This window comes from Phocoena phocoena, chromosome 1 (assembly GCF_963924675.1).
Source record: "Phocoena phocoena chromosome 1, mPhoPho1.1, whole genome shotgun sequence".
In the NCBI taxonomy this organism is placed as follows: Eukaryota; Metazoa; Chordata; class Mammalia; order Artiodactyla; family Phocoenidae; genus Phocoena; species Phocoena phocoena.
This window is the reverse complement of record NC_089219.1, coordinates 116,508,331-116,536,310: the sequence shown is the minus strand read 5'-3', so window position 1 is coordinate 116,536,310 and position 27,980 is coordinate 116,508,331. Positions and strand designations below refer to the sequence as shown.

The following is a 27,980-nucleotide window of genomic DNA, read 5'->3' as shown; positions in this document are numbered from 1 at the left end:
CCTGATTTACAAAGAGAAAGGCAGGAATTACAAATGGCCAAGGTCTAAAAACCCTATAGGTCTTTCAGAATTCACAGTGCTGGAATTTGATAGAGGACTATAAAGGAGTCAAGACAGTTTGAAGCTAGAAATATGAAAGTTTAAAATACTGAACTCTATAAGAGGAAAAAATGCTAGTTACAGGGCTTCCCTGGTGGCGCAGTGGTTGAGAGTCTGCCTGCCGATGCAGGGGACACGGGTTCGTGCCCCGGTCCGGGAAGATCCCACATGCCGCAGAGCGGCTAGGCCCGTGAGCCATGGCCGCTGAGCCTGCGCGTCCAGTGAGAGGCCCATATACCGCAAAAAAAAAAAAAAAAAAAAAGCTAGTTACAGAATAGTATTTATGGAATGATCTAATTTTTGTGTGAAACTCAAACTCCACTGTGTACATGTATATTTATTTATAGATGACTCAACAGATGAAGGTGAAGGTACTAGAATATTTTCACTTTTCATGTTATTTACCTTTTCTCATTTCTGCTGCACATACCTTTTGAGCATGTACTAAGTGTTAGCTGTTATGTTAGGTGCTAGGGGTATAGTGTTGAGCATGATGGACAAGGACCCCACCTTTAGGGAGCTTACATTCTTTTTTGGACAATCAGACTTAAGGGTTATTCAAATTTGTTACAGGAAATGGGATTACCTTTTGTGATTTATGAAAGAAAATTTAACAGTTTTTAAGTAAAAATAGGAAGGAATAGTAACAAGCTGGCCTAGATAGATTATAAACAAGTGTTAAATGTTATAGAAGGAGAAAAAGGCATCTGACCTCTTATTTTTACATTTTTGGGAGTTTTTCTGGATGGGAAGTGTGAGCTGTTGTACACTTATGGTCCTGGTTTCAGCGTCTTCCTCAGTTGTGTCCATTGATGCCTGATACTTTGGTAGTTGGCTTAATTTCTTATCTGAATATGATATTTTTCTGCTTAGCTCAGCCTAACTGAGCAATGCAGTATTTTCCATAGTGATGAGTTAAAATATGTTTGCATGATAGATGAGTACAGACCATGAATGTATGGACATCATTTGCCATCACTTTAGGAATCTAACAAAAGATGATGCTATATATTATATCATTGTTTCCTTTGCAGTCATACCCATCCTACTTTTTCTTATCCTGAGCTAAGGTGATAGGTAAGCACTAAGTAAGGGATCTGTGTTCAAGCTAAGAACACAGTAATGCAGTAGAAAGAAGAATTTCAAGTTGAGCCTTAGATAAGCATTTTGTCTTACGTTATCAAATACAGATGGTTTCTTACCAGAAAAAAAGAAAAACCTTTCCATAATTTTATCTTTAGGTTTCCCTAGCCTTGCCCTTTTTCCCTCCCCACATTTTGTTTAGCTGACTTATATTTTCATTCATGGTCTTTTCCCCTCAAACCTTAAACAAGATTCCCTATCAAGATTCTTACCTATTTAAAGATGACAAAATATAAATCCAAACTTGTTTATTGAGAAACCTGGGCCTTATAGAGGTGCAAGACCTTATGTCCTATTCCTTAGTTGAATTTTTCTCTTTGCAGGTTTGGAATTACAAGCTTCGGCGCTGTCTCTTCACATTGCTTGGGCACTTAGACTACATCCGCACTACGTTTTTTCATCATGTAAGTAGCCATTGTGGCTTTTGTTTTACAGCATTTTTCAGTTTCCCTGTAGGAATCTTCTACTTGCTCCTCAAGCATCCATGCTTTGATAACAGAATTATGTTATTGATTCTTCTAAGATCTGTGAGGTGTTGACCTTTCTGCTTTGTTTCCTTCTGCAAGAGGAAGCACTCAGTGTTATATTTGAATTTAATTTAATTGGATTCAGTGGGCTTTATGAGGAAGGCATTGATTCTCTGTAGGGAAAAGCAGAGATTTGATTTTAGGTTTGCTGAGCTAGCACACAAAAGTTTGCAGGCTAATCACATGTAGGATATTATTAAATAGTGTGTCTAGAGGAAGGTCAAGGTAAGATGCCATTTTGATGAGCTAACAAATGTTTTGAAACATTAACAGTCATGTGCTTTTATCCTAGGATTTTAGGGTCTGGTAGAGACTATTCCTTTAGCCAAGCTTACAACCTTTCTTGATCTGTTAGGTATCACAGTAGACAGATACTGAGTTACAGATTAGAGACTCCCAACCTCTTAATCTAGTCCCAACCTGACTCGATTTTTCTATAATTATATGCTATTAGAATGCTACTATTCCTTGACTCTGAGTAAACTAAGTCTCTTGAATTAAGTAAGAAAGAATATAATGAAATAAACAATAAATTCCTGGCTAATAATACTTTATTTCCTTTTTTAAAATTAAAAAAATTTTAGGATAGAATAGGAGATGATGAATGCTAAAATTATAGCTGAAACATTTGAGAATGAGGGCCATTCAATAAGATAATTTACTCAGAAGGAACTAATTGTCATTGCCATTCAGGGCTTGCTGAAGGCTCTTGCCTAGAACAAGTTGCCATTCAGCTGGAAAGTTATGAAAAGCTTATTTCCTTTTATTTTTTCAGTTTAATAAGTATATGTGTACCTTGTGCTTATTAAGTTCGTTGCTGAACACTGGAGATACAACCGTGACTAAGAAATACTTCCTTTTCTTAAAAAGCTTGAAGACTCTAAAAGGGCTGAATTGTTTTTACACGTTACTTTCTGCTTTGTTTACTGAGACTTGGGAATTTTTTGAGGCTGGATGGTCTGACAGGGAGAAGTCAGACTTTAAAACAGTATTCCAGGGGTTTCCCTGGTGGTGCAGTGGTTAAGAATCTGCCTACCAATACAGGGGATACGGGTTTGAGCCCTGGTCCGGGAAGATCCCACATGCCGTGGAGCAACTAAAGCCCATGTGCCACAACTACTGAGCCTGTGCTCTAGAGCCCGAGAGCCACAACTACTGAAGCCTGCGTGCCTGGAGTCCATGCTCCGCAACAAGAGAAGCCACCACAATGAGAAGCCCGCGCACCGCAAGGAAGACCAAACACAGCCAAAAATTTTTAAAAATAATAATAAATAAATTTATAAAAAGACAAACAATATTCCAATCTTAGGGTTAAAGAGAAGAAATCCTTTCACAAGATCTTAATTTACAAGATTATTTATAAATATAAATCATATATACATATGCACATATGTAAAAGTAAATGTAAATATGTTTTATACTATTTGCCTCTGAGAATCTATTATGTCTGGCTTCCACTCTTAAACCTTATAGCTGAAAGTGCCGAAGTTGGGAAAAGCTGGTAGAATGGTAAGGAGGAATAGATAACTAGCCTGATAAATCAAAATCGCTTAGAAACTAGCTGAGACGTTAGGCAACGGAATATTTCCTCCAAAGAGAGAAATGGGTTACTGCAGCCTGGAAGAACACATTTGTTTCATGTTCAAACCCTTTGTCTGGAATATTTTTCAGGAATATCCTTGGATTCTGAGTGCTTCAGATGATCAGACCATCCGAGTGTGGAACTGGCAATCTAGGACCTGTGTCTGGTAAAGCAGGAGACAGCTCAAAAAATTTCATCTCCTAGTATTTTCATAATCAGTGTCTCTTCAGAATAATCATCTCCCTTCACTAATGGGCTATGTCCGCTGATTAATTACTGATTATATTTGTAAGACACTCTTGTGTATAAAATGATAAATACAGAAGCAATCTCATTAGTAATATATGAACCTGGATTTACTGGTCATTTCTTACCAGGCAAAGGAGGTCATATAGCTAGGCTTTTAGAACAAAATTTTTGGTTGGTTTTCAGTTCTGTTCCCGTGAAACCTGAGTCAAGATCTAGACTTCTGTCCTGCTTTGTATTTGGGTGTAGAGCTTTCCGTAAGTATGTAAGGACCATTTAAAGTTATGGCCTTTAAGAGGGATACCCCACTAAAATCTAACATAGCTTCCAGTATGAATTACTAAGATTTCATTTATTTTAGTATTTTAATGCATCTTTAGTCTGAGAGGAAAGCTGTACAGTCTCAGTTCTCCTGAAGTTAGTAATATGTAGATACTAAAACATTACAGGCAAGAAGAGAGCCACTCTTGGAACAGCTGACCTTGCTTATTATTATTAGTTCAGAATTGTTAGGATGACTTGCCTTTGCCTCCAGAAAAGTATCATTGGACCTGCATCTGCTCAATATGGAACATGGTATTTAGCATGTAGGAATCTGTAGATTCCTGCCTCTAATTTGGTATTGTCTTTCTTTTTTCCTCTTGCAGTGTGTTAACGGGGCACAATCATTATGTAATGTGTGCTCAGTTCCACCCCTCAGAAGACCTGGTTGTATCAGCCAGCCTGGACCAGACTGTGCGCGTTTGGGATATTTCTGGTGAGCTGCCCAAGTTCAGGGGACAACCTAGTGGTGTCTGGCGCAAAACTGCAATTGCTTAAAATAGTGAGGGTAGTTGGCTTAGAACAGGAAAACTTAGAATATTCTTTTCTCATATAATAGTGTCTTTGATTTTGAGGGTATTAAATCTGCTTTGACGGTTCTTCATGTTAGAGGTATTCTAAGAAAAGTGGCTGCTCTAGAAAATTCATTTTAAGTTGAAGAAAATTTCACCTTTTAGTTCAGTTTTAGGGAGTATTTGATTAAGAATCGAGCTTTCCACTAAAATAAAAAAAAATCTTTGACAAAAATGAATTTTGGGAGTAGATTAGTGCAGGGAAGCAGGGCTCTTGGATCCTGTGGCTTCATTTAGAAATAGGAATATCCTTCTATTATATATCTTCTAGTGTAAGGAGCATGAGGGTTGGAGGATGGATTTTCACGTCCAGAAAACCTTTTAACTGGCAGACTTCTAGAATGAAAAATAACTTGTAGATTTTGGAGAGTTGTCATAATCCCTCCTTTCACAGTTTGTATACAGTGTCTTGATTTTGGGATAAGGATTTAAATTTTTAGTGCTTTATAGAGGAGAACTGAGAATTTAAATGCAGAGGAAGGACTGTACCCATGAGATTGACATGCTGGAAAAATGGAAGTGCTTTGTTGAGAAATGGAATAGGGAAATGAAATTCTAAATGCTATGGTTCTCTGCCCAGTTAAATTTACTTATCACTTCCTGAATTGTTTCTAGTTGTTTGTTGCCTTAGAAATTCTTAGAGATTGGGTTCTCTGAAAGGTCCATGACTAGACCACAGAACACTGTTTTCATTCTGTAAAAGGAAGGGCTCCTCATAGGTCCTTGCCTGGTTCTTTGTGGTAATAAAGAAAGTTGATAACTTTTCCCAACTCCCTTGTGGCATGGTGGGCTGGGGCAGTATGATACTTGCTGTTTTAACAAGCAAGTTAGACAATTTGGATTCCTGGGTGTAGCATTTGAAATGTTATAATAGCAGGTGTTTAAGATTCATGTAGTATAGAGACAAGCCAAGGGGAAGGTGAGGACAGTTGGAAGTAGAACCTCTGCATCATGCTGTGTTTGCAGTTTCAAAGCTTCAGAATTAGAAGGGAGTGGTATAAACAAGACTGTCTTGGAGATAGGGCAGTTGTCCTCTCTTCTGCTAGGGCTTTTGCCATTGCAGTTTTTCGTCAGACTGGCTAGGCTTTTTGAAGTACACCCAGATGTGACCAGCCATGCCAGCAGAAGGTGTTAGGTACAGGCACTGTGAGCCTGTGTCCTCTCCTCACTGCTAGTACCAGGGAGCTTACTCTTCACTCCCGCAGTAACCTAGCTATGGCTTTCCATGGTTTTTCACTGTGCATGCATTCAAAGCACCCTCTCTGTCTCAGGATATGGGAGCCTGATGGGGTTGGATCCCAGGTCATGCTGTTCCAGCTGATCAGGGACAATTACTTAGAATAGCCTTTCCCAACTGGGGATCTGTGAGAGAATTATGTGCTACTCAAACACTTTGAGTGACTTGTTTTCTCAGTTCTTCTAAGAATGGTATACAGGTAATGCCATTCTAGATCATAGAGAAGTTAATTCGTTACGTGCATAAACTGGTGGTTTGGCCACTGGGGCTTAATTCTTTCATAGTGCATCGGGTTGGAGGGGCCTTATACTGCTCCACTCTTAAGAGTACTGTTTATGCCACCTGATTCTGGCAGAGAATGTGGCCAGAATCCCTGTGGCCTAGCTAAAGCAATTTGGGGCACTTAGGTGAATGGATTCTCTTTGGTCATCATGAAATGCCCAAGGCAAGAAATCCTTTTTTTCACTTTTGTAGGAAAACATATTTGCATCAGAATCAAAGGCCCTAAATCAGAGAAGAGAGGGAGAGGGTCTGACCCCATTGGGTTTATGCTTGCTCTTGACTGTGTAAAGTGCATGGATTACTATATAATAACATTACAATTGCTATACCTAGTATATGTGATACTGAAATTTTGTACTAATGTTACTAATGTTAATTCTCTCTTTACCATTTCTAAGTGTTTTTCTGTACTCACAACTCTCTTGATTTCCAGTAACCCTTTAACCAGAGTGGAAGGAGATGCTTTGGTATTTAACCAAGTGGAAGGAGCTTTTGGTTAGACTTACGCATTCTTTCCTTTTCTGGAAGTCAGCATACTCTTTTTAGCAGAGTTATTTTGCCTGGGTTCAAATAAATCTGAACACAGGAAGAGAAATTAGCAGTCAGCTCTGTTAGGAACCAGAGTTAATATTTCTAGTGTTTCCAGGAGGGAAAAAGAGAAAGAGAGTCAGAGAACAAAAACCCTCAAATTTAGAGGACTGGTGAAAATTTTAATCTTTCTGAGTGACTCTCTTTGAAGGGGGACACTCTCTGAACTAAGTAAATAATAAGGAAACAGAGGTCTTAAAGGAAAACCTGTCTTCTTGATACCCCTCCCATTAGGATTAACCCACAGGGCTTAGCTTAACTTGATCTTTTGTATTAGCCTGGCAAAAAATATTTGCTTAAAAGGGAATATATTTACAACCTAGATTTAAAAGATAGGTTACTTTTTTAGCTTGAGCGTCCAGGTAAACTGACAGTGAAATTATTTTAATGTGCTTATACTTTTGCATGTCAAGCCCATATAATTCAGTCTTAATCTTTGAAATGACTACTAAAAAAGTATTAATTTGCTGCCAAATCCTGTCCTCATCCCTCTCTTTTTACTACTTCCCCTGGTTCCCACTGGGAAGTGTGCGTCAAACTGGTCCATTCTGAGTGTGTCCTCCCCTCCCTCTGGATCTGAGTAGCTGCTGTAGAAATTTTCCATCTGTCGTTCAGTCCTAGTGAGTAGCTTGTCGAAGGCTCAAATATTTCTTCTCTAAGTATCTTTTCACTGCCTGTCACTATTCATCTCTCTGTTTTTGCTCTTCCCCTTTTCCTGGATCATTACAAGCAAGTGCAACAAAGGCTTCCATTCTGTCATACAGCTTTCCCTTTAATGTGTTTGTTGAAGCTTATTGGAGGTGAAGTTCCTCGCAGCTGTCTTTGTATGTTCCTTTGAATCTGTTTCCTGCACCAGACTCAATTAGAAAAAGTTGACAGATCCCATTAAAGGGATAAATGAAATAAGTGAAAGGAGACATCCCTATGATGATGTATTTTTGAAACCTTAGGAGAATGAATTTTTTTTAAAGCATTGGTTTTATTTCTTTCTACCTGTTGGCTAAATGCTTATCATGGACAGAGTACAAGATAATTAAAACTGTCATGTCCTTTTAGGCACTTGCTTCTCTAATGCTGATGTTTAGGTGCCATCGTACTAGAAGAGATACATTGTAATTTTAAAACAATGAAGATAAATTCAATCATTGAACTAAAGTTTTTGTATTTTCTTATAGGTGCCAAAATTTAGGCTTAAAACTATGTAGGTTTTATTTTAAGTGATAGCTTTTATTTCCCCCCTATTACAGATATTTGTTCTTTTTACTTTATAAGTGCCAGGTAGTTTCATCTTCCTCTCCCCCCACCCCCAAATACTCCAAAATATAGGATTTTAGTCCCAATTCTATTTTCTCTCTGTAAGCTGGTATAATTATCCCTGCTTGCCTACCTCGAAGCGTCGTTACCCAGATCAGCTTTGAAAACACAAAGTGCTTTTCACCTGTAAGGTAGTAGTGTTACTGTAATTTTGGTTCTGACTATAGCACAAAATATCAAATTTTAAAGACAGGTTGTGGTTGAGCCATAAATGTGGGCCCTATACAAATAAGACTCTCCTTATCCTGGTGTCTTTTTTGTTTTGTTTCGTCTGGTTTCTTCCTATCCTTCTATCTATCTATTTATTTTTGGCTGCGTTGGGTCTTTGTTGCTGCGTGTGGGCTTTCTCTAGTTGCAGCGAGTGGGGGCTACTCTTTGTTGCGGTGCACGGGCTTCTCATTGCAGTGGCTTCTCGTTGCAGGGCACGGGCTCTAGGCGCACGGGCTTCAGTAGTTGTGGCACACGGGCTCAGTAATTGTGGCACATGGGCTTAGTTGCTCCGCAGCATGTGGGATCCTCCTGGACTAGGGATCAAACCTGTGTCCCCTGCATTGGCAGGCGGATTCTTTTTTTTACTTTTAATTTTCTTTTAACATCTTTATTGGAGTATAATTACTTTACAATGTTGTGTTAGTTTCTACTGTATAACAAAGTGAATCTGTTATATGTATACATATAGGCAGACGGATTCTTAACCACTGTGCCACCAGGGAAGTCCTTTTCTGTTGTTTTTGAATTATGGGCTGATTTCTCCCTTTAGTCTCCAAAAGTTTTAATAGCAAGATACATATATTCAGATCTATAACCAGTCTTTTGAGCAAGTGTTTAAAGGGATATGACAGTTTTAATAATTTTTGTCCCATGCTCAAGAGTCAAGAGGAAGATATGAGTATACTTTTTGCACAATTTGTAGCTTTACAGTATCATCCACCAAATAAGCTGTTTTATATTTGATAGTTTTAGTTTCCTTAACTCCTTTGGAACTTCCCCATGAGTTGCCTAGAAGCTTCTAGTTTGAGAAACACTGAGCTGCGGCCTCCCCAAATGACTTTTCTTTTAAAATTTTTTGAGATGATAGAAGAAAAGTTGCTATAGATTTCATGAAGTTGAAAGTAGAAATTGAATGTTTACCATTTGAGACCACATTTCAAGAATATTGAAGAATGGAAATGGGTGTTACCTCAAGTAGACAGCTCTTGAGATGAGGTTTGTTGAAGAAATTAGCTATGTCAGAAGTTTGGATTGTCCTCCTCTGGGAAGAAGTCCTAGTAATGGGTCTGTTAAGGGAGGAGAAGAGAAGATAGTGAATGTACTTCACTATTTTGAACAGGTTTTGTTTGTTTGTTTTTTGTTCGTTTGTTTGTTGAGGCTGCACTGCACGGCACGTGGGATCTTAGTTCCCCAATCAGGGATTGAACCCGTGTCCCCTGCAGTGGGAACGTGGAGTCTTAACCACTGGACCTCCAGGGAAGTCCCTCGAACAGTTTTAGAAAGAGATAGATAGAAGCTCTTGCATCTTTCTTTAGTCTCTCTAAATTTCTTTTTCCCTTCTTTTTCCTTAATGTTAGTCTGTCACTGTACCTTTCTGCATTTCTGTCACTGTGTTCTTTTTGGTAACATTATGTTTACATTTTTCATCCCACTCCTTACCCCTTCAAAGGTCTAAGGAAAAAAAACTTGTCTCCTGGTGCAGTGGAGTCGGATGTGAGAGGAATAACTGGGGTTGATCTGTTTGGAACTACGGATGCAGTGGTGAAGCATGTACTGGAGGTACTTATCTCTCAGGGAAACAGTGACAATATGCCGTTCATTTATTCATTCCTTCAACAAAGACTTATGCAGGGTTTACTGAGTGCCAGGCCCTGTTTGAGGCACTGAAAATAGAATAGTGGGTGAGCCAACAGAGAAATGAAGCTTATATGCTACCTGAGGGAGAGTCATGTTACCTTATAAACATGAAAGCTGGCATAAGCTCCATCACCATCCCAAAGCAGAGCCCATTGTCAAGCCTCTTGAAGGGGAGGGGGAGGATAGTTAATCAAAGTTATTGAGAACCAACCATGTGTAAATAACTTGCATGCATGGTGGGAAAATAGAAAAGCATAAGGGAAACAAACTAGATTTTTAAAAAATAATCCTTACAGCTATCTACTGGTAGAGATATTATTAACCTCATTTTGCAGATGAAAAAATTGAGATTTACGGAAATTAAGTGGTTTACCAAAGTCTACACAAGTCTACTAAGTTGAAGAACTAGGCTTTGAACTTGGATCTGTCTGACTCCAAACCAAGCTGCTTTTCACCACAGAATGGTACCTCTCAAAAATACTGCTAATTCGAAACTACCTTATCTGTGATTCTGTTATGATACAGAGTATAAACTTACAAATAGGGTAAAAGATATCTTAAAATCAGCAGTTCTTAAACTTTTTGGTCTGAGGACCTTTTTATACACTTAAAAGTTATTTAGGACCCCGGAGAGTTTTTGTTTATGTGCATATCTCAATTTTTATCATATTTGAAATTAAAACCAAGAACTCTTAAAACATGGACTATATAAGGATAAAGTCTTTTAGCCACCAAAGCAGTGACATCATCACATGTCATGTAACCTCTGGAAAACTCTACAGTCATGAGAGAATACGAGTGAAAGGGGCAAATAACGTTTTGGTGTTATTATGAAAATCGTTTTTGACCCTGCAGATTTCCTGAAAGGTTCTTGGAGCTCATCTAAGAGTTTCTTGAGCACACTTTGAGAATTTCTTCATTAAGTTATAAAATTGGCCTTTATTCTTGAGATGCTAATAACTAGTTGGAGAAATAAAATATAAGTAGACAAGTAACAAAACAAGGTAGTATATCCCAAATGCAAATGAAGCTGAATTTGGGAGTAGAAGGATTTGGGAATTCCCATGAGAATTTGAGAATAATATTAGATAGATTGATATAGTAATTCTCATGGTCAAATCTTAGAGCAGCAGTCCCTTGAGTCTTTTCACATGAAAAGTAAAAATCAGAGACATCGTTTATAACCACTAGCATGGTCCATTGGTTTGCTTTGAGTAACAGATATAAAGAAGAACGACTTTTTTAGTTTAGAAGAACCACCTTTTTTTGTACAGGGTCATGATCGTGGAGTTAACTGGGCTGCCTTCCACCCCACTATGCCCCTCATTGTATCTGGGGCAGATGACCGTCAAGTGAAGATCTGGCGCATGAACGGTGAGTGAACCAGTGACAGTATCACCATACCTAAAATATTGGCTGCTGGCCAGCAAGGTGAAGTAGCCAGGTTTTCCAGACTTAGTGACCCATTTTCCTACCTTAGGTTGTTAAGCTAATCCTGGGAGCATGACAATTGCCTTATTCCCTTTTTTTTCCTTTGATGGCATCCTGATTTTGAGGAGTGTGAACATAATTAAAAATAAGAATTCATTTATTCAACAAATATTTATTGAGTACCTACTTTGTACTAACCATTGTTCAGGGTTCTGGAGATAACAGTGATGACTGAACCAGATAACATTCCTGCCCCATGAAAAGTCCATTTATTCTATAGTGGCAGCTAGTGACAGAGCAGGGTAAGGAGATAAAGAATGACAGAGAAGAGGTGTTATAATTGATAGGAGGGTGAGAATGAAATAACAAAGAAATACGTAAAGATTCAGAGTCTTAAATGAAGAAAATTGCCCTATTAGAAAGGAGTTGGTAACTTAACATTTTGTAGTAGTACCTAGCATTTGGTTAGAGGATGTCATAATTTGAAATCCCAAACTTAAAGTAGTAGGGAGTTGTGGTGACCTAATTCTTCTTTGTCCTTCAGAATCAAAGGCATGGGAAGTTGATACCTGCCGGGGCCATTACAACAATGTATCTTGTGCTGTCTTCCACCCTCGCCAAGAGTTGATCCTCAGCAATTCTGAAGACAAGAGTATCAGAGTCTGGGACATGTCTAAGCGGTAAGGGGGTTACAATGATGTGTGACCAAACCCAGGGGAAAGCTCCTTTCTCTCTCTTACTCTCTCTTTTTAAAAATTAGATTAGAATACTTTTTGTTTCTTATCATCCTCAGCACGTAGAAAAATCAAATAATATATTATGAAAACGTGAAGGGACCTAGTGTTAGCCAACATTTACAGATCTTCCATGAAATAGAAATTTCTGTGTATGTTCTTTTTCTCCTCTAAATTTAAGCAAGTTCTTCTGTAGCTACAGAAATAAGAAATACTAAATGAAACAGTACAGTAGAAAATTATGATGAGTGGGGCGAGTTGTAATATCAAAATAGTAGAGTCAGTTTGAAGTCCTCTTTTGTCTTTTTTTTTTCTTTGGTCATGCTGCACGTGGCATGTGGGATCTTAATTCCCAGACCAGGAATCAAACCCAGATCCCCTGCACTGGAAGTTTGGAATCTTAACCACTGGACCACCAGGGAAGTCCCTGAAGTCCTCTTTCTGTTCCTTGGTAGAATTTATCATGACTGTCTTTATTTAGAATATGCAGTTCACTGTCCTTGATTTAGCTTTTTAATCAGTGTGCTGGCCTACCACTTAATACTCTTGTATGTGATAGGCTGAAGTTTCCTTGGAAATTAATATTTTTCTTTGTGTACCTTTTACTTTCCTAGGACTGGGGTTCAGACCTTCCGCAGGGACCATGATCGTTTCTGGGTCCTAGCTGCCCACCCTAACCTTAACCTCTTTGCAGCAGGTAAAGGCCATTTCTTCTCTTTTTTTCCTTTGGTTCAAAGTTTACAAGACTTGAGAGTGATTCGCCATTAGCTTTGTCTCCAGCAAGTACATAGTAGGATGACAAGGAAAAATAGAAGTCTCAGAGCCACCTAGTTGAAGCTTTTCTCCTTTTTAACTCCCTTACCTTCTTGGTATAGTGTTCTTTATCCACCAGAATTCACTTAATAATAAAGCCCATTCTCTCCCTTTTTTTTTTTTCTTTTGGCCATGCCGCACGGCTTGTGGGATCTTAGTTTCCCAGCCAGGGATTGAACCTGGGCCCTTGGCGGTGAGAGCACTGAGTCCTAACCACTGGACCTCCAGGGAATTCCCCTAAAGCCCATTCTCTTTGATTAGTTCCTAGGAGCTAATCAAAAAAAGCTAAAAGCTAAAAAATCAAAAAGCTAAAAAATCAAAAAGCTAAAAAAAAAAAAAAGTCTGTTTCTATTTTGTTTTGTTTGTACATTTGTTTTTGTGTTTTTTTGGCGGTATGCGGGCCTCTCACCGTTGTGGCCTCTCCCGTTGCGGAGCACAGGCTCCAGACACGCAGGCTCAGCGGCCATGGCTCATGGGCCCAGCCGCTCTGTGGCATGTGGGATCTTCCCAGACCGGGGCACGAACCCCTGTCCCCTGCATCGGCAGGCGGACTCTCAACCACTGCGCCACCAGGGAAGCCCTGTACATTTGTTTTTCAAATTCCACATATAAGTGAAATCATACAGTAATTATTTTTCTCTGACTTATTTTGCTTAGCATAATACCCTCCATGTCCATCCATGCTGTTGCAAATGCAAGATTTCATTCTTTTTTATGGCTGAGTAATATTTCATTGTATATGTATACCACATCTTCTCTATCCATTCATCTATTGATGGACACTTAGGTTACTTCCATACCTTGGCTGTTGTAAGTAGTGCTTCAAAGAACATTGGGGTACATATCTTTTTGAATTAGTGTTTTTGTTTTCTTTTGATAAATACCCAGGAGTGGAATTGCTGGATCATATATGGTAGTTCTATTTTTAATTTTTTTGAAGAACCTCCATATTGTTTTCCATAGTGGCTACAACAATTTAAATTCCCAGTAATGGTGCACAAGGGTTCCCTTTTCTCCAAAGCCATGTCAACACTTGTTTCTTGTCTTTTTTTTTTTTTTTTTTTTTTTTTGTGGTACGTGGGCCTCTCACTGTTGTGGCCTCTCCCGTTGTGGAGCACAGGCTCCGGACGCGCAGGCTCAGCAGCCATGGCTCAGGGGCCCAGCTGCTCCACGGCATGTAGGATCTTCCCGGACCAGGGCACAAACCTGTGTCCCCTGCATTGGCAGGCGGACTCTCAACCACTGCGCCACCAGGGAAGCCCTGTTTCTTGTCTTTTTGATAATAGCCATTCTGTTAGATGTGAGGTGGTATCTAATGGTTTTGATTTGCATTACTCTGATGATTAGTGATGAGAACCTTTTCATGTGCCTGTTGGCTATCTGTATGTCTTCTTTGGAAAAATATCTATTCAGGTATTCTGCTTATTTTTAAATTGGCTTATTTGATTTTTGATATTGAGTCGTATGAGTTCTTTATGATTTTTTTTTTTTTTTTTTTTTTTTTTGGCCACACCACATGGCATGTGGGATCTTAGTTCTCCGACCAGGGATCGAACCTGGGCCCCCTGCAGTGGAAGTGTGGAGTCTTAACCACTGGACTGCCAGAGAAGTCCCAGTTGTATGAGTTCTTCACATTTTGGATATCATCCCCTTTTCAGATATATTGTTTGCAAATATCTTCTCTCATTCAATAGGTTGCCTTTTTGTTTTGTTGGTGGTTTCCTTTGTACAAAAGCTTTTTAGTTTGATGTAGTCCCATGTGTTTATTTTCGTTTCCCTTGCCTGAGGAGACATATCCAAAAAAATATTGCTAAGACTGATGTCAAAGAGGTTACTGCCTACACTTTCTTCTAGGAGTTTTATGGTTTTATGTCTTACATTTAAGTCTTTAATCCATTTTGCATTTATTTTTGTACATGGTTTAAGAAAGTGGTTCAGTTTGATTCTTTTATATGTAGCTATCCAGTTTTCCCAGCACCATTTATTGAAGAGACTGCCTTTTCCCTATTGTATATTTTTGCCTCTTTTGTCATAGATTAATTGACCATGTGAGCATGAATTTATTTCTGGGCTCTCTATTCTGTTCCATTGATCTATGTGTCTGTTTTTGTGCCAGTATCATACTGTTTTGATTACTATAGATTTCTAATATAGTTTCCCATCTGGGAGCATGATACCTCCAGTTTTGTTCTTCTTTCTAAAGAATGCCATGGTGATTTGGCAACTTTTGTGGTTCCATACAAATCTTAGGAGTATTTGTCTCGTTCTATGAAAAATACCATTGGTATTTTGATAGGGATTGCACTGAATCTGTAGGTTGCTTTGGGTAATATGGACATTTTAACAATATTGATTCTTCCAATCCATGAGCATGGTATATCTTTCTATTTATTTGTGTCATCTTCAATTTCTTTCATCAGTGTCTTATAGTTTTCAGAATACAGGTCTTTTACCTCCTTGGTTAAATTTATTCCTAGGTTTTTTATTCTTTTTTGATGCAATTGTAAATGGGATTGTTTTCTTCATTTCTCTTTCTGATATTCCAACAGATTTCTGTATATTAATTTTGTTTCCTCCAATTTTACTGAATTAATTTATTAGTTCTAATAGTTCTTTTGTAGAATCTTTTGGGCTTTCTATATATAGTATTGTCATCTGCAAATAGTGACAGTTTTATTTCTTCCTTTGCAATTTAGATGCCTTTTCATTTTCTTGCCTAATTACTGTGGCTAGGACTTCCAATACTATGTTGAATCGAAGTGACGAGAGTGGTATCATTTTCTTTTTCCTGATCCTAGTGGAAAAGCTTTCAGCTTTTCACCATGGAGTATGATGTTAGCTGTGTGTTTGTCACGCAGGGCCTTTATTATGTTGAGGTATTTTCCCTCTGTACCCACTTCGCTGAGAGTTTTTATCATAAATGGATGTTAAATTTTGTCAAATGCTTTTTCTACATCTATCGATATGATCATATGATTTTTACCCTTCATTTTGTTAATGTGGTGTATCACATTGATTTATGGATGTTAAACCATCCTTGCATCCCTGGAATGAATTGTGCTTGACCATGGTGTATTATCCTTTTAATGTATCATTGTATTTGGTTTGCTAGTATTTTGTTAAGGATTTTTGCATCTATGCTTATCAGGGATATTGGCTTATAATTTTTGGTTTCTTACGATCTTTGCCTGGTTTTGGTATCAAGGTAGTGCTGTCCTCATTAAATGAGTTTGGAAGTGTTTTTTCCTCTTCAATTTTTGGAATAATTTGAAAAGGATAGATATTAACTCTTCTTTAAATGTTGATAGAATTTACCTTTGAAGCCATCTGGACCTGGACTTTTGTTCTTTGGGAGTTTGTTGATTACTGATTCAGTTTTGTTAGTAATTGATCTATTCAGGTTTTCTGTTTCTACATGACTCAGTCTTGGAAGATTGTATGTTTCTAGGAATTTATCCATTTAGGTTGTCTAATTTGTTGGCATATCATTGTTTGTAGTATTCTCTTACAATCAGTCCTTTGTATATCTGTGCTGTCAGTTGTAATTTCTCCTCTTTCATTTCTGATTTTATTAGAGCTCTCTTTTTTTTTTTTTTAATGAGTCTGGCTAAAAGTTTGTAGATTTTATCTTTCAAAGAACCAACTCTTAGTTTCATTGTATTTTCTGTTGCTTTTTTAGTCTCTATTTCATTTATTTCTGCTCTAATCTTTATCATTTCTTCCTTATGCTCACTGAGCTTTGCTTGTTCTTCATTTTGTTTTTTTTTAAATCTACTTTTAGATTGCTTGAGATTTTTCTTGTTTCTTGGGGTAGGGCTGTATCACTATGAACTTCCTCTTAGAACTGCTTTTGCTATGTCCCAGAGATGTTGGACACTTGTGTTTCCATTTTCATTTGTCTTCAGGTATTTTTGATTTCCTCTTTGATTTCTTTGTTGACTCATTTGTTGTTTAGTAGCATGTTGTTTAGTCTCCACATGTTTGTGTTTTTTCTAGTTTTCTTGTAGTTGATTTCTAGTTTCATACTGTTTTGGTGAAAAAAGCACTTGAAATTATTTCAGTCTTAAATTTATTGAGCCATGTTTTGTGGCCTAGCATGAGATCTGTCCTGGAGTATGTTCAATATGCACTTGAAAATAATGTATTTTGCCGCTTTTGGATAGACTGTTCTCTCTCTATTAATTCTATCTGGTCTAATGTGTCGTTTAAGGCCAGTGTTTCCTTGTTGATATGATCTGTCCATTGATGTAAGTAGGGTGTAATGTCCCCTAGTATTATTGTGTTATTGTCACTTTTTCCCTTTATTTCTATTAATATTTGCTTTATATATTTAGGTACTCCTATGTTGGGTGTATAAATGTTTGCAAATGTTATATTGTTGGATTGACCCCTTTATCATTATGTAATGCCCTTCTTTGCCTTTTGATATGATCTTTGTTTTAAAGTTTGTTTTGTCTGATATGAGTAATGTCCTAGCTTTCTTTTCTTTTACATTTGCATGAAATATCTTTTTCCATCCCTTCACTTTCAGTCTATGTGTATCTTTAGATCTGACTTGAGTCTCTTGTAGGCAGCATATAGATAGGTCTTATTTTTTTATCCATTCAGCCACTGTAAGTCTTTTGGTTGGTGCATTTAGTCCATTTACCTTTAAAGTAATTTTTGATACATATGTGCTTTTTGACATTTTGTTAATTTTTTTCTGGTTGTTTTTGTAGTTCTTCTCTGTTCCTGTCTTGTTCTCTTGGTTTCTTCCCTTGTGGTTTGATGGATTCCTTTAGTGTTACATTTGGATTTGTTTCTCTTTATTTGTTGTCTATCCATTGTAAGTTTTTGTTTGTGGTTCCCATGAATTTCATAAATATTGAACTGTATATATATATTTGTCTATTTTAAGCTGATAGTCACTTAAGTTCAAAGGCATTGTAAAAGCACTACATTTTTACATGTACCCCATTTTATGTATTTTATTTCATAGTTTATATCTCTTTATTTTGTGTATACCTTAACTGTTTTTTGTAATTATAGTTGATTATAGTGCACGTGACCCTTTAACAACATGGAAGTTAGGGACACTGACCCTCTGTGCAGTCTAAAATGTGCATATAAGTTTACAGTTGACTCTCTGTACCTGTGGTTCCATATCTGCATATTCAACCAGCAGTGGACTGTGTAGTATTATTGTACATATTTAGTGAAAGAGAACTGTAAGTGGACCAGTGCAGTTAAGATCCATGCTGTTTAAGGGTCAACTGTTCTCTGGTCTTTTCACTTTCATACTAGCTTTTTAAGTGGCTGATCCACTGCCTTTACTATGTATTTGCTTTTATCAGTGAGATTTTTCTTTTGATGTATTTTCTTTTTTTTTTATGTTTTAAAATTTTTTTTAATTTATTTTTTGCTGTGTTGAGTCTTCATTGCTGCACATGGGCTTTCTCTAGTTGCGGTGAGTGGGGGCTACTCTTCGTTGCGGTACACGGGCTGCTCATTTCGGTGGCTTCTCGTTGTGAAGCATGGGCTCTAGGTGTGCGGGCTTCAGTAGTTGTGGCACACGGGCTCAGTGCTTGTGGCTCGCTGGCTCTAGAGCGTGGGCTCAGTAGTTGTGGCGCACGGGCTTAGTTGCTCTGCAGCATGTGGGCTCTTCCTGGACCAGGGCTTGAATCCGTGTCCCCTGCATTGGCAGGCGGATTCTTAACCACTGCACTACCAGGGAAGTCCCTCATATATTTTCTTATTTCTAGTTGTTGCCTTTTCTTTTCTGCTTAAAGGAGACCTTGACATTTCATGTAAGGCTGGTTTAGTAGTGAACTCTTTTAGTTTATGCTTGTCGGAGAAACTCTTTCTCCTTCAATTCTGAATGATAACCTTGCTGGATAGATGCTAAGTGGTAAGTCTTTTCCTCTCAGCATTTTAAATGTATCCTGCCATTTCAGTTTCTGCTGAAAAATCAGCTGAGAGTCTTATGGGGTTTTCCTTGTATGTGATTAGTTGTTTTTCTCTTGCTGCCTTTAACACATTATTGACCAGAGATGTATTAATACATCTTTTGTTACCTGAATATTATTGACTGGAGACGTATCAATACGTTTTTAGAGAGTGATACAATTAACATCACCATGCAAAGTTGTTAGAGCTTAAAATTGATCAAGGGTTCATTATACAACTTAAAATTGTCGTTACCATTTGCATTTTGCTCCATTAGGTTTTTGTTCCAACCTTGTGTATATTATAAACACAAGTTTGTTACCATAAAATTTTCAAAAATGATGCCTCGCAAGATTTTTTTTTTCATCGCAAGATTTTGAGTGAAGAAGAATTTTTCGGTGAATTTTACGCAGATACTTTCTCTGATTGTCCAAGTGACATACATACTAGTGTCTTAGAAGGTGATGGTTCTTCAGAATATAGTTCTGATTCAGACAATGTGAATGTTAGACCAACAAAAAGACAAAAAAACTTAGTGATTGATTGATATGGAAAGTGAAAATGAAACTCATGGTGCTGGAGAATGCTCCCTTGCTTCTGCAGAAGAGTGGATTGCAGACAACATTTCATAAAAATTAGAAGACTTTACAGGTGTGTCAGGTGTAACTATTGAATGTAATAACCTGCAAAGTGTTAGTGAAATAACAGAATTAATTTTTGGTAACAACTTTTTTGAGTTGGTTGCTTCTCAAACAAACTTGTATCACCGACAGAATGAAAAAGCATATAAAAAGTATGATAAGGCTTTAAAATGGACTGATGTAACCAATAGTGACATGAAGAAGTTTCTTGGATTAATAATTATTTAAGAGGTATGAAGCTTCCTTTATTTTTTTTTGAATTTTATTTTATTTTTTTATACAGCAGGTTCTTATTAGTTATGTATTTTATACATATTAGTGTATATATGTCAATCCCAATCTCCCAATTCATCCCACCACCGCTCCATCCAACCACTTTCCCCCATTGGTGTCCATACGTTTGTTCTCTACATCTGTGTCTCTATTTCTGCCTTGCAAACCGGTTCATCTGTACTATTTTTCTAGATTCCACATATATGCGTTCATATATGATATTTTTCTCCTTCTGACCTATTTCACTCTGTATGACAGTCTCTAGGTCCATCCACGTCTCTACAAATGACCCAATTTCACTTCCTTTTTATGGCTGAGTAATATTCCATTGTGTATATGTACCACACCTTCTTTATCCGCTCGTCTGTCAATGGGCGTTTAGGTTGCTTCCGTGGATTAATAATTTTGATGGGACAAATAAGAAAGTCATACTGGAAAGAATATTGGCCGACTGATCCCTTACTTGAAACATCTATCTTGCCAAAGATTATGACGAGAAGAAGGTTCAAAAAAATAATGATGTTTCTTCACTTTAACAATAACTCAGAAACTCCACTTCCTGCAGACAGAGGTTCAAAAGTTAAACCTCTTTTGGATTATTTTCTACAAAAATTTCCATTGCTCTGTATACCCAAACAAGAGCTATCGCTTGATGAGGCAGTGATAAAGTGGAGAGGACGACTCAGATTCAAAACCTATAATCCCAGAAAATTTACGAAATAAGTTTGGTCAGGATGGTTAACAAAAATGAAACTGGGTATATATGCAACCTTGAGATTTACATGGGTGAAGGATAGAAACTACAAGAAACAATCTTATAACAGCCTTATCTTGGTTCATGGCACCGTATTTACCAAGACAATTATTACAACGGTGTGTCCACATCTGAAATATTGTTGAAAAATAAAATCAGAGTTTGTGGGACTATAAGAGAGAATCATAGTCTACCAAACCAATTAAGAGAAACCTAAAAATCTACAGAGGGGAGAAATGACATTCTTATGGACGGGAAAAGTGATTTTTCTTATATGGAAAGACAAAAGGCTAGTCTGCATGGTGACAACTATTCATTATGCCTCCATAGCATCTACAGGAAAAGAAGACAGGAGGACTGACCATGAGATGACTAAGCCCACTTGTATATTAGAGTATAGTAAATCTATGAAAGGAGTTGATTGATCCAGTCAATACCTGGCAAACTGCAATATCCTCTGGAAAACTCGAAAATGGTTTAAGGAAGTGGGTTGCTATTTCAGTATTGCAGTTTATTCAATGCGTTTAAAATTTATTGTAGCCTTAATGCACAGGATAAAATGACTTAAAAGCAATTTTTGTTAGCAGTAGCTAGAGAATGGATAATTGACCATCCTGGTGAATATAGTGGTAGTCCCTCACGTGGTCCTTCTTGTGGTGTTTCTAAAAGAGCCCTCCACAAAGATTCACCTTGTCGACTATCAGGTAAAATAAAAGAACATATTCTAGAGGAAATAATACCCACATGACTAAAAAAAAATGCTGCGGGGCTTCCCTGGTGGCACAGTGGTTAAGAATCTGCCTGCCAGTGCAGGGGATACAGATTCGAGCCCTGGTCTGGGAAGATCCCACATGCCGCAGAGCAGCTAAGCCCATGCGCCACATCTACTGAGCCTGCACTCTAGAGCCCTCAAGCCACAACTACTGAGCCTGCGTGCCATAACTACTGAAGCCCAAGCACCTAGAGCCTGTACTCTGCAACGAGAAGCCACCTCAATGAGAAGCCTGCACACTGCAACAAAGAGTAGCCCCCACTTGCAACTAGAGAAAGCCCGTGTGCAGCAACGAAGACCCAATGCAGCCAAAAATAAATAAAATTAAAAAAAAAATGCCGCCAGAAAGTGTAGAGTCTGCTCTTCCAGGGGAAAGCACAGTGAAACACGATATATTTGTAATAGATGTTCTGTTCCCCTGCACAGAGGTGCCTGCTGTACTGCCTATCACACTCTAATGAAATATTAGAATGCTTTAGTAAGACATGTACAAAGTTTCAAAAAAATACATTAAGTGCAAAAACCGTTGTTGATAGTTATACTCAAACGTGGATGTTTCAGTATTCACTTAGATAACAATCGCTGGCCACAGGCACCAGTTTCTGCAAAAATCCCCCGCCAGTAATGGGTTAAGATTCTCTCCTTATCTTTAACTCTTGCCATTTTAATTATAATATGTCACGGTGAGGATCTCTTTGGGTTCATCTTATTTGGAATTCTCTGTTCTTCTTGGACCTGGATTATCTACTTCCTTCCTCAGGTTAAGAAACTTTTCAGCCATTATTTATTCAAATACGGTTTCTGTCCCTTTCTCTCTTCTCCTTTGGGAATCCTATAAGTGAAAGTTAGTATGCTTGATGTTGTCCCAGAAGTCCCTTAACTCTCCTCATTTAAAAAAAAAAATTCTTTCTTCTTTTTGCTGGTACAATTGGGTGATTTCCACTATTCTGTCTTACAGATTGCTCATCTGTTCTTCCATATAATCTAATCTGCTGTTGATTCCCTCTAGCATATTTTTTCTGTTTTTGTATTCTTCACTTTTGATTGGTTCTTTCTTATATTTTCTAAGTCTTTGTTGAAGTTCTCACTGAATTCTTCCATTCTTCAACCAAGTTTGCTTAGCATCCTTATGACTGTTTCTTTGAACTCTTTATCAGATAAATTACTTATCTCTGTTTCATTAGGGGTTTTTTCTGGGGGTTTATTTTGTTGTTTCTTTTGGAACATATTCCTCTGTCTCCCTTTTGTTTGACTTTTTGTTTTTGTTTCTATGAATTTAAGCAAAACAGCTACCTCTCCTGGTCTTTTAAGGAGTGGCCTTAAAGGGTGAAAGCATTCCTGTGTAGATTGTTTGCACCTGGCAGCTTTGGCAGGCTTGCTGGGGCTGGAGTGCATCTGGGCAGGCATAGTCCCTGGGGAGTGTGGTCTCTTGGTGGAGTGCCTGGAGCTGGAGTGGGCGTGAGGCAGTCCCTGGAAAGCACTACACCTGAGGCCATGGAACTTTTATTTGTAGTGAAGGGAGGTAGACCCATAAAACAATAAATATATAAAACAATGTATGGTGAAAACTGCTTTAAAAGAAAGTTAAGCAAAAGTAAGTGGGATAGAGAGGGAAGAGTGTAGGGACTGCTGCTTTATATTGGGTGTTCAGGAAAGTGAAGGAGAATGATAAATACATTGACAGTGGGAACAGCAAATGCAAAGACCGTGATATGAGAAATGTTTAACATGTTTGAGGAACATCAGAGTGGCCAGCTGGAGCACAGTAAAGGGCTAAGTAATAGGAGGTAAGACCAAGCCAGATTGGGCATTGCCTTGTAGGCCATTAGAATTTAAGACTTTATTCTGAAAGAATGGAAAGCCATTGGAAGGTGTTGGGTAGGGAAGTGACATGATCTGATTTATGTGTGGAGTGTATACTAGGAGGACAAAGACTGAAGATTTTTCTGAGCGATGGATAATGTTAGTAGGGAAAAGCAAAACATTTTTAAAAAACAGAACCAGAAAGGCTTTTTAAACTAGCATCCATTTGTTCAGCACTTACTTTTTATGTTTGTTATTTGATAGTGACTGGGGAAGGATGGAAATTATTGTAATTTCTGTTTCCAGGGAGCTCAGTGTATACTGGGGATGATATACCTAAACAATTACAGTGCAGAATGGTACGTGCTGTGACGGAGGTTTGTACAAAGCAGTTAGGAGAACACAGAGGAGGGTTTGCCTAATGTGGCAGTATGATAGAGTCAGTATTGGTAAATGATTTACAGGTGTTTACTTGAATAAAGATTCCAAGAATTGTGAGAATTTAGGCAAATAAGGAACGCATTTAGGTGTCTTAACTTTGTTTTTAGCATACATATACAGTCGTCATCTTTGTGTATCTCCTGTTTCCAGTTTTCTTTCTTGCCTACAGCTAATTCTTCCTCCCTTTTCCCTGTGGCCCAGGCCATGATGGTGGCATGATTGTATTTAAACTGGAACGGGAACGGCCAGCCTATGCTGTTCATGGCAATATGCTTCATTATGTCAAGGACCGATTCTTACGTCAGTTGGATTTCAACAGCTCCAAAGATGTAGCTGTGATGCAGTTGCGGAGGTAAATCAGACTTGTTTCTTCCCTCCAAAGTGTCTCATCTGTTACCATGAAACAATACTCACAAACTGGAGTCTGTTCTTTTAACAACGTTTTTGATCTCATCTCCTGTCACAGATAGAATCCCCAGGAGCATGGTGGTGGCCATGAGGCCAATGGGGGCTTCCCTGTTGACAATGCTAGAGACCCTGTGGAAAGGAAATCATATTGCCAAGTTTGCCAGGTGTCTTGAAAACCAGGGAAAGTTTCCTGGTTGAGAGTAGCCCAACTTGGTGACAGGCCTCTTTGCCTTTATTTAGCATTTTTTTTCTATACCTCTCCCTTTGCTTTTCAGCAAAATGCATGCAACTCTAAACCAGAATATATGTCTCTGGAAACTCTTAACTCTGAAGATATGATAATATCTAGGGTGTCTGGCAAAAGGAACTATCCTCTTGGAAAGCCAGCTGTATCAGCATGCTGAAACATTCATAGTGGCAGGCTTTGGCATAAGGGTTTGATAACCACCCTCCAGCGTTACTACAATAAAAAAATCGGTTTGTGTTATCACTCCAAGGGACAGGAGAAACTAGCCAGAGACAAATCACATCATGTTACTCTGTGGTATCCACTGCAATTATGTGTAGGAATTTGTACCCAAGAAGAATCAATCCCACTCACTACAGTGAGTGCTAGCCATACCTTCTGTTGAATAAGTAGACTTGTACTAGGTGTGCTTTTTTAAAACTCTATGCTCAAAGCTGAAATAGGGGAGTCCCTAAGCCTTAAAGGAAGGAAGAAATAGATACAACATTCATTTATTTTTATTTCTGATTATAAAAATGGTAAGTATATCTGTAAAGATGAGGTAAGTAGGAAGTGTAGGAGTAATACCTTTTTTCCTATTGTCATGTCTTTTTACTAATTTCTCTGTTTTTTGTATATATATCTCTAGTGGTTCCAAGTTTCCAGTGTTCAACATGTCGTACAATCCAGCAGAAAATGCAGTCCTACTGTGTACAGTAAGTAAACCTCCTAGGATCTCCTCATTTCCCATAAGTCTCTTTCTCATGCCCTTAGAGGATCTCTAATGGCTTCTTTGAAACCATTTAATGGTCATTTTGAGAGAGCTGAAACAGTAAACAGAGGCTCAAACCAGGTAGGCTTCAGCTGTCATAAACATGTTAAGGGTTTGTGTACTTACATCTTTCATATGGCTAACAACTTCTAAACTTAATGGAGCGTTGGGATGAATCACTGAAAGTAATTTGAAAGAATGTTTGGGACTATATCCTATTCAAAGGAGATGCTTATCTTGATTCCCTCCATTTGGGTGAAAATAGTAGAGCTGATTTTGAGAAGAGTTCCTTTCAGTGGTGTTACCTTTGGGGGTCATCAAGTAGCCCTCCTCATTTCTTGCCATACAATTAAAAAAAAAAAGAAAGAAATGGCATTCTAATTTTAGTGCCTTCATTGCCAAGTCAGAAGAATGAAAACCTGTCTTTCCCAATATGACGTCTAGTGTCTGATCCCAGTTCTTCTTCAATATCTAACAGCCCCATATTTTCCTCCTGGCACTTTTCTTTAATGTTTTTTCTTTGATGTCTTTTTTTTACCTTCAAACAGACTTTTAAGTTGATGAATAAACTCAGGTGGGGCACTGGAATATTGGGGTCTTAGTCTGTTAATTTGTGGAATAGAGAGCAGTCCTTGCTTTCATTCAAATGATATCTACATCTTTGGAAGATAAAAGAAAAATAAGGTGACATGAATGCTGAATTCTTTGGCAACGAGCCCTATAATTTTTAGCTGTAGAAACGTTCAAATGCCTTCTGAGTGAAAGGTGTGAAAAGTATAGTTTCAGGTTGCTGTCTGTATAATGGCGCTGTTTTCTATGTCAGAGTAAACTGGTATCTTGGGTGCTCTCTTACTAACAATTCCTCCCTTTCCTCTACAGAGAGCCAGTAATTTAGAGAATAGTACCTATGACTTGTACACCATCCCCAAGGATGCCGACTCCCAGAATCCTGATGGTAGGCATTCTCTTTGTATACCCGACTCTGCTCCTAGCTTTCCTCACCCATATCATCACTCCTCTTCAAGTTTTTCACATTCTGTCCCCAGGCCATGGCCACATCACTCATGTCTGTTGGCAGGTGCTGCTGACAGTTGCATCAGAGGCAACTATGGTGTGAAATATTCATGTTCCTCCTCCATTTTATTACTCCAGCTAGATATATATATTTTATAATTTGGTTATTAGAAACTCTCCATTTTCTCTTTCAGCACAGCATGTTATCCTAGTTTATTGTCAGCTGATGTGACTTTCACCCTGGTAGTTTCATTTATTTAAAAACATGGTTCCAGTCTTGCAGTGTCTCATCCTGGGACTAGGGATTTATGCTCTCCCATCCATATCCAGATCCGATTTGCTTCCTTTTGCATGTCAGAAAGATGAGGCTGTTAACAGCCCCTCACCACACCAGGGATCCCGGATCCAGCTGAGACCCCTGCCTACCTCTTCCATCACCACCATCCCTTTTTAGTCCTTTCTGCTAGAACTTGCTGACAAAACATTCTCAGAATAGATTTGAGTCTCACTTATGCTCCTTTTAGTGTACTCCCTCCAGTTGGTTTGTAGGTCAGAGGTTTGTTCCTCAGGTCCCCACTCTTAGTACCATACTTTCATGATATTTTAGACCGAATCAACAGATTCTGAGAAATATTTTGCTAGCTCTGTCCTATTGTGGGTGCCACTGTGTCATTATTGCTGCTAATATCATCACTCTCCTGTAAGTGTGGTCATGGTGAAAAGAGGGAAAACCTGTATGTCTTTGATATCCATAAATCAAAGTCTCCCCTATAAATTAATCAGTCAAGCCATTTCTGACCAATTTTTTTTGTTTGGTCCTGCTTACCCATCCCCTTCTTTTCCCCATCTGTTTACAATTAATAGAGTCTAAAATATTTTTGTTTTGTCTTATAACCACTTTTATTTTATCTTCTCCATTTTTTTGAGGGAGATAATAATCATTAAAGGAATAAAGGTACAGCACAGAGGAGGAGAAAGAGGAAAGGCTTGAATAGTGTGGTTCTTTGGCCCCTGGAAAATGGGAATGTTGGTTATGATAATAATTAATTTTGTAAATTGCTAGACACCCCTGGTTGTCAAGGGGTGGCCTGGCAAGGCTGGCCAGCACGTATTGTCCAGTTTCCTGCTGATACTAATAGATAAAAGAGTATTTCCACGCATCCTTCTGTGTATCTCCTTTGAAGTTTCCCAGAGTGTGGAGTACCCATTCAGAATTCTAATCATCCAGTGAAATGTTTGGGAACTGAGAAACATGTTGTGACTTTGTTGAGTGATGGATTGACATTTATGGAGCATCAGCTTGGTGCTAAATACTGCCCAGCATAGAGCTGCCTGGATTTAGTTAGGAGCGCTCTGCCCTATCCTACTCTACTAGGAGGTCTGCATTTGCATGTTAAAAGCAGCAGAGCAGCTGCGTCCTGGAGAGGGGGCTCTGTCTCTACTCCAGCTTGTTGAGATAGGAGGTCCAAGACACTCACAGGCTGCTTGCTTTGTGCCGCAGCTTGGCCAGCGAGGCCCTGCTCGTTAGCTTGATGGAATGTGCTGTCTCCCAAGATGGGGGTGGTCCTTCTGCCAGTATATGGTGTTGGCTGAAATGCAGTCACTTGGCCTAGCGAAAAGAGGCTTGGCAGGGGTGGAGGTTGGAGTTTGGAAGGAACTGGTGGGGAAAAGTCACTGACAATAGCCTCAGGTTATGGCTGAATAAGTTAGGAAGCAGCTGAACTGGCAGAGCCAACATGGCAGCCAGCAAGACTGGCAGCTTCATGGCACCTGACTCTGTCACCTGGCAGTAGCTTACTACATGTTCCTGCCCTTTGGTTTTGCTCTTCTTAGCTCCTGAAGGGAAACGATCCTCAGGCCTGACAGCTGTTTGGGTTGCTCGCAATCGGTTTGCTGTCCTAGATCGGATGCATTCGGTGAGTTAAGACTGAAAAGGGAAATTAATTTGGAGAGTGTGGTGGCAGTGGCCTGTATATTGCAGAATAAAGAGCATTTTTTTTTTCCCCTTACTCTGCCCTGGGCAGCTGTGGTCCTCGTGTATTGGCTGCTTTCTCCTTAACTCTACCCCAAACCCCTGGGGAAAAAAAGGCCTTAAAATTGATTTGATTGGGTGGATGATCACTGTGGCTCTGGGCTTAAGAACCAAGCTAAAGTCACTCTTGATAACACAGGAGCCAAAAAACATCAAATTTGAAATAGGTGAGCTGGGAAGTC

The 27,980-nt window shown here is 38.6% G+C and overlaps 1 protein-coding gene across 2 annotated transcripts in view; it reads left to right on the top strand.

Moving 5' to 3' along the window:
• Positions 1-27,980, top strand: part of COPA (COPI coat complex subunit alpha) — a 49,410-nt gene that overhangs the window by 5,534 nt on the left and 15,896 nt on the right. For both annotated transcript variants that reach the window (XM_065895401.1, XM_065895392.1), the window contains exons 4-14: positions 1,566-1,646; positions 3,441-3,517; positions 4,245-4,354; positions 9,572-9,681; positions 11,034-11,133; positions 11,735-11,870; positions 12,539-12,621; positions 23,548-23,698; positions 24,630-24,696; positions 25,632-25,707; positions 27,600-27,682. In XM_065895401.1, coding sequence (XP_065751473.1) covers positions 1,566-1,646; positions 3,441-3,517; positions 4,245-4,354; positions 9,572-9,681; positions 11,034-11,133; positions 11,735-11,870; positions 12,539-12,621; positions 23,548-23,698; positions 24,630-24,696; positions 25,632-25,707; positions 27,600-27,682 — 1,074 coding nt within the window. The remainder of the gene's footprint in view (positions 1-1,565; positions 1,647-3,440; positions 3,518-4,244; positions 4,355-9,571; positions 9,682-11,033; positions 11,134-11,734; positions 11,871-12,538; positions 12,622-23,547; positions 23,699-24,629; positions 24,697-25,631; positions 25,708-27,599; positions 27,683-27,980) is intronic.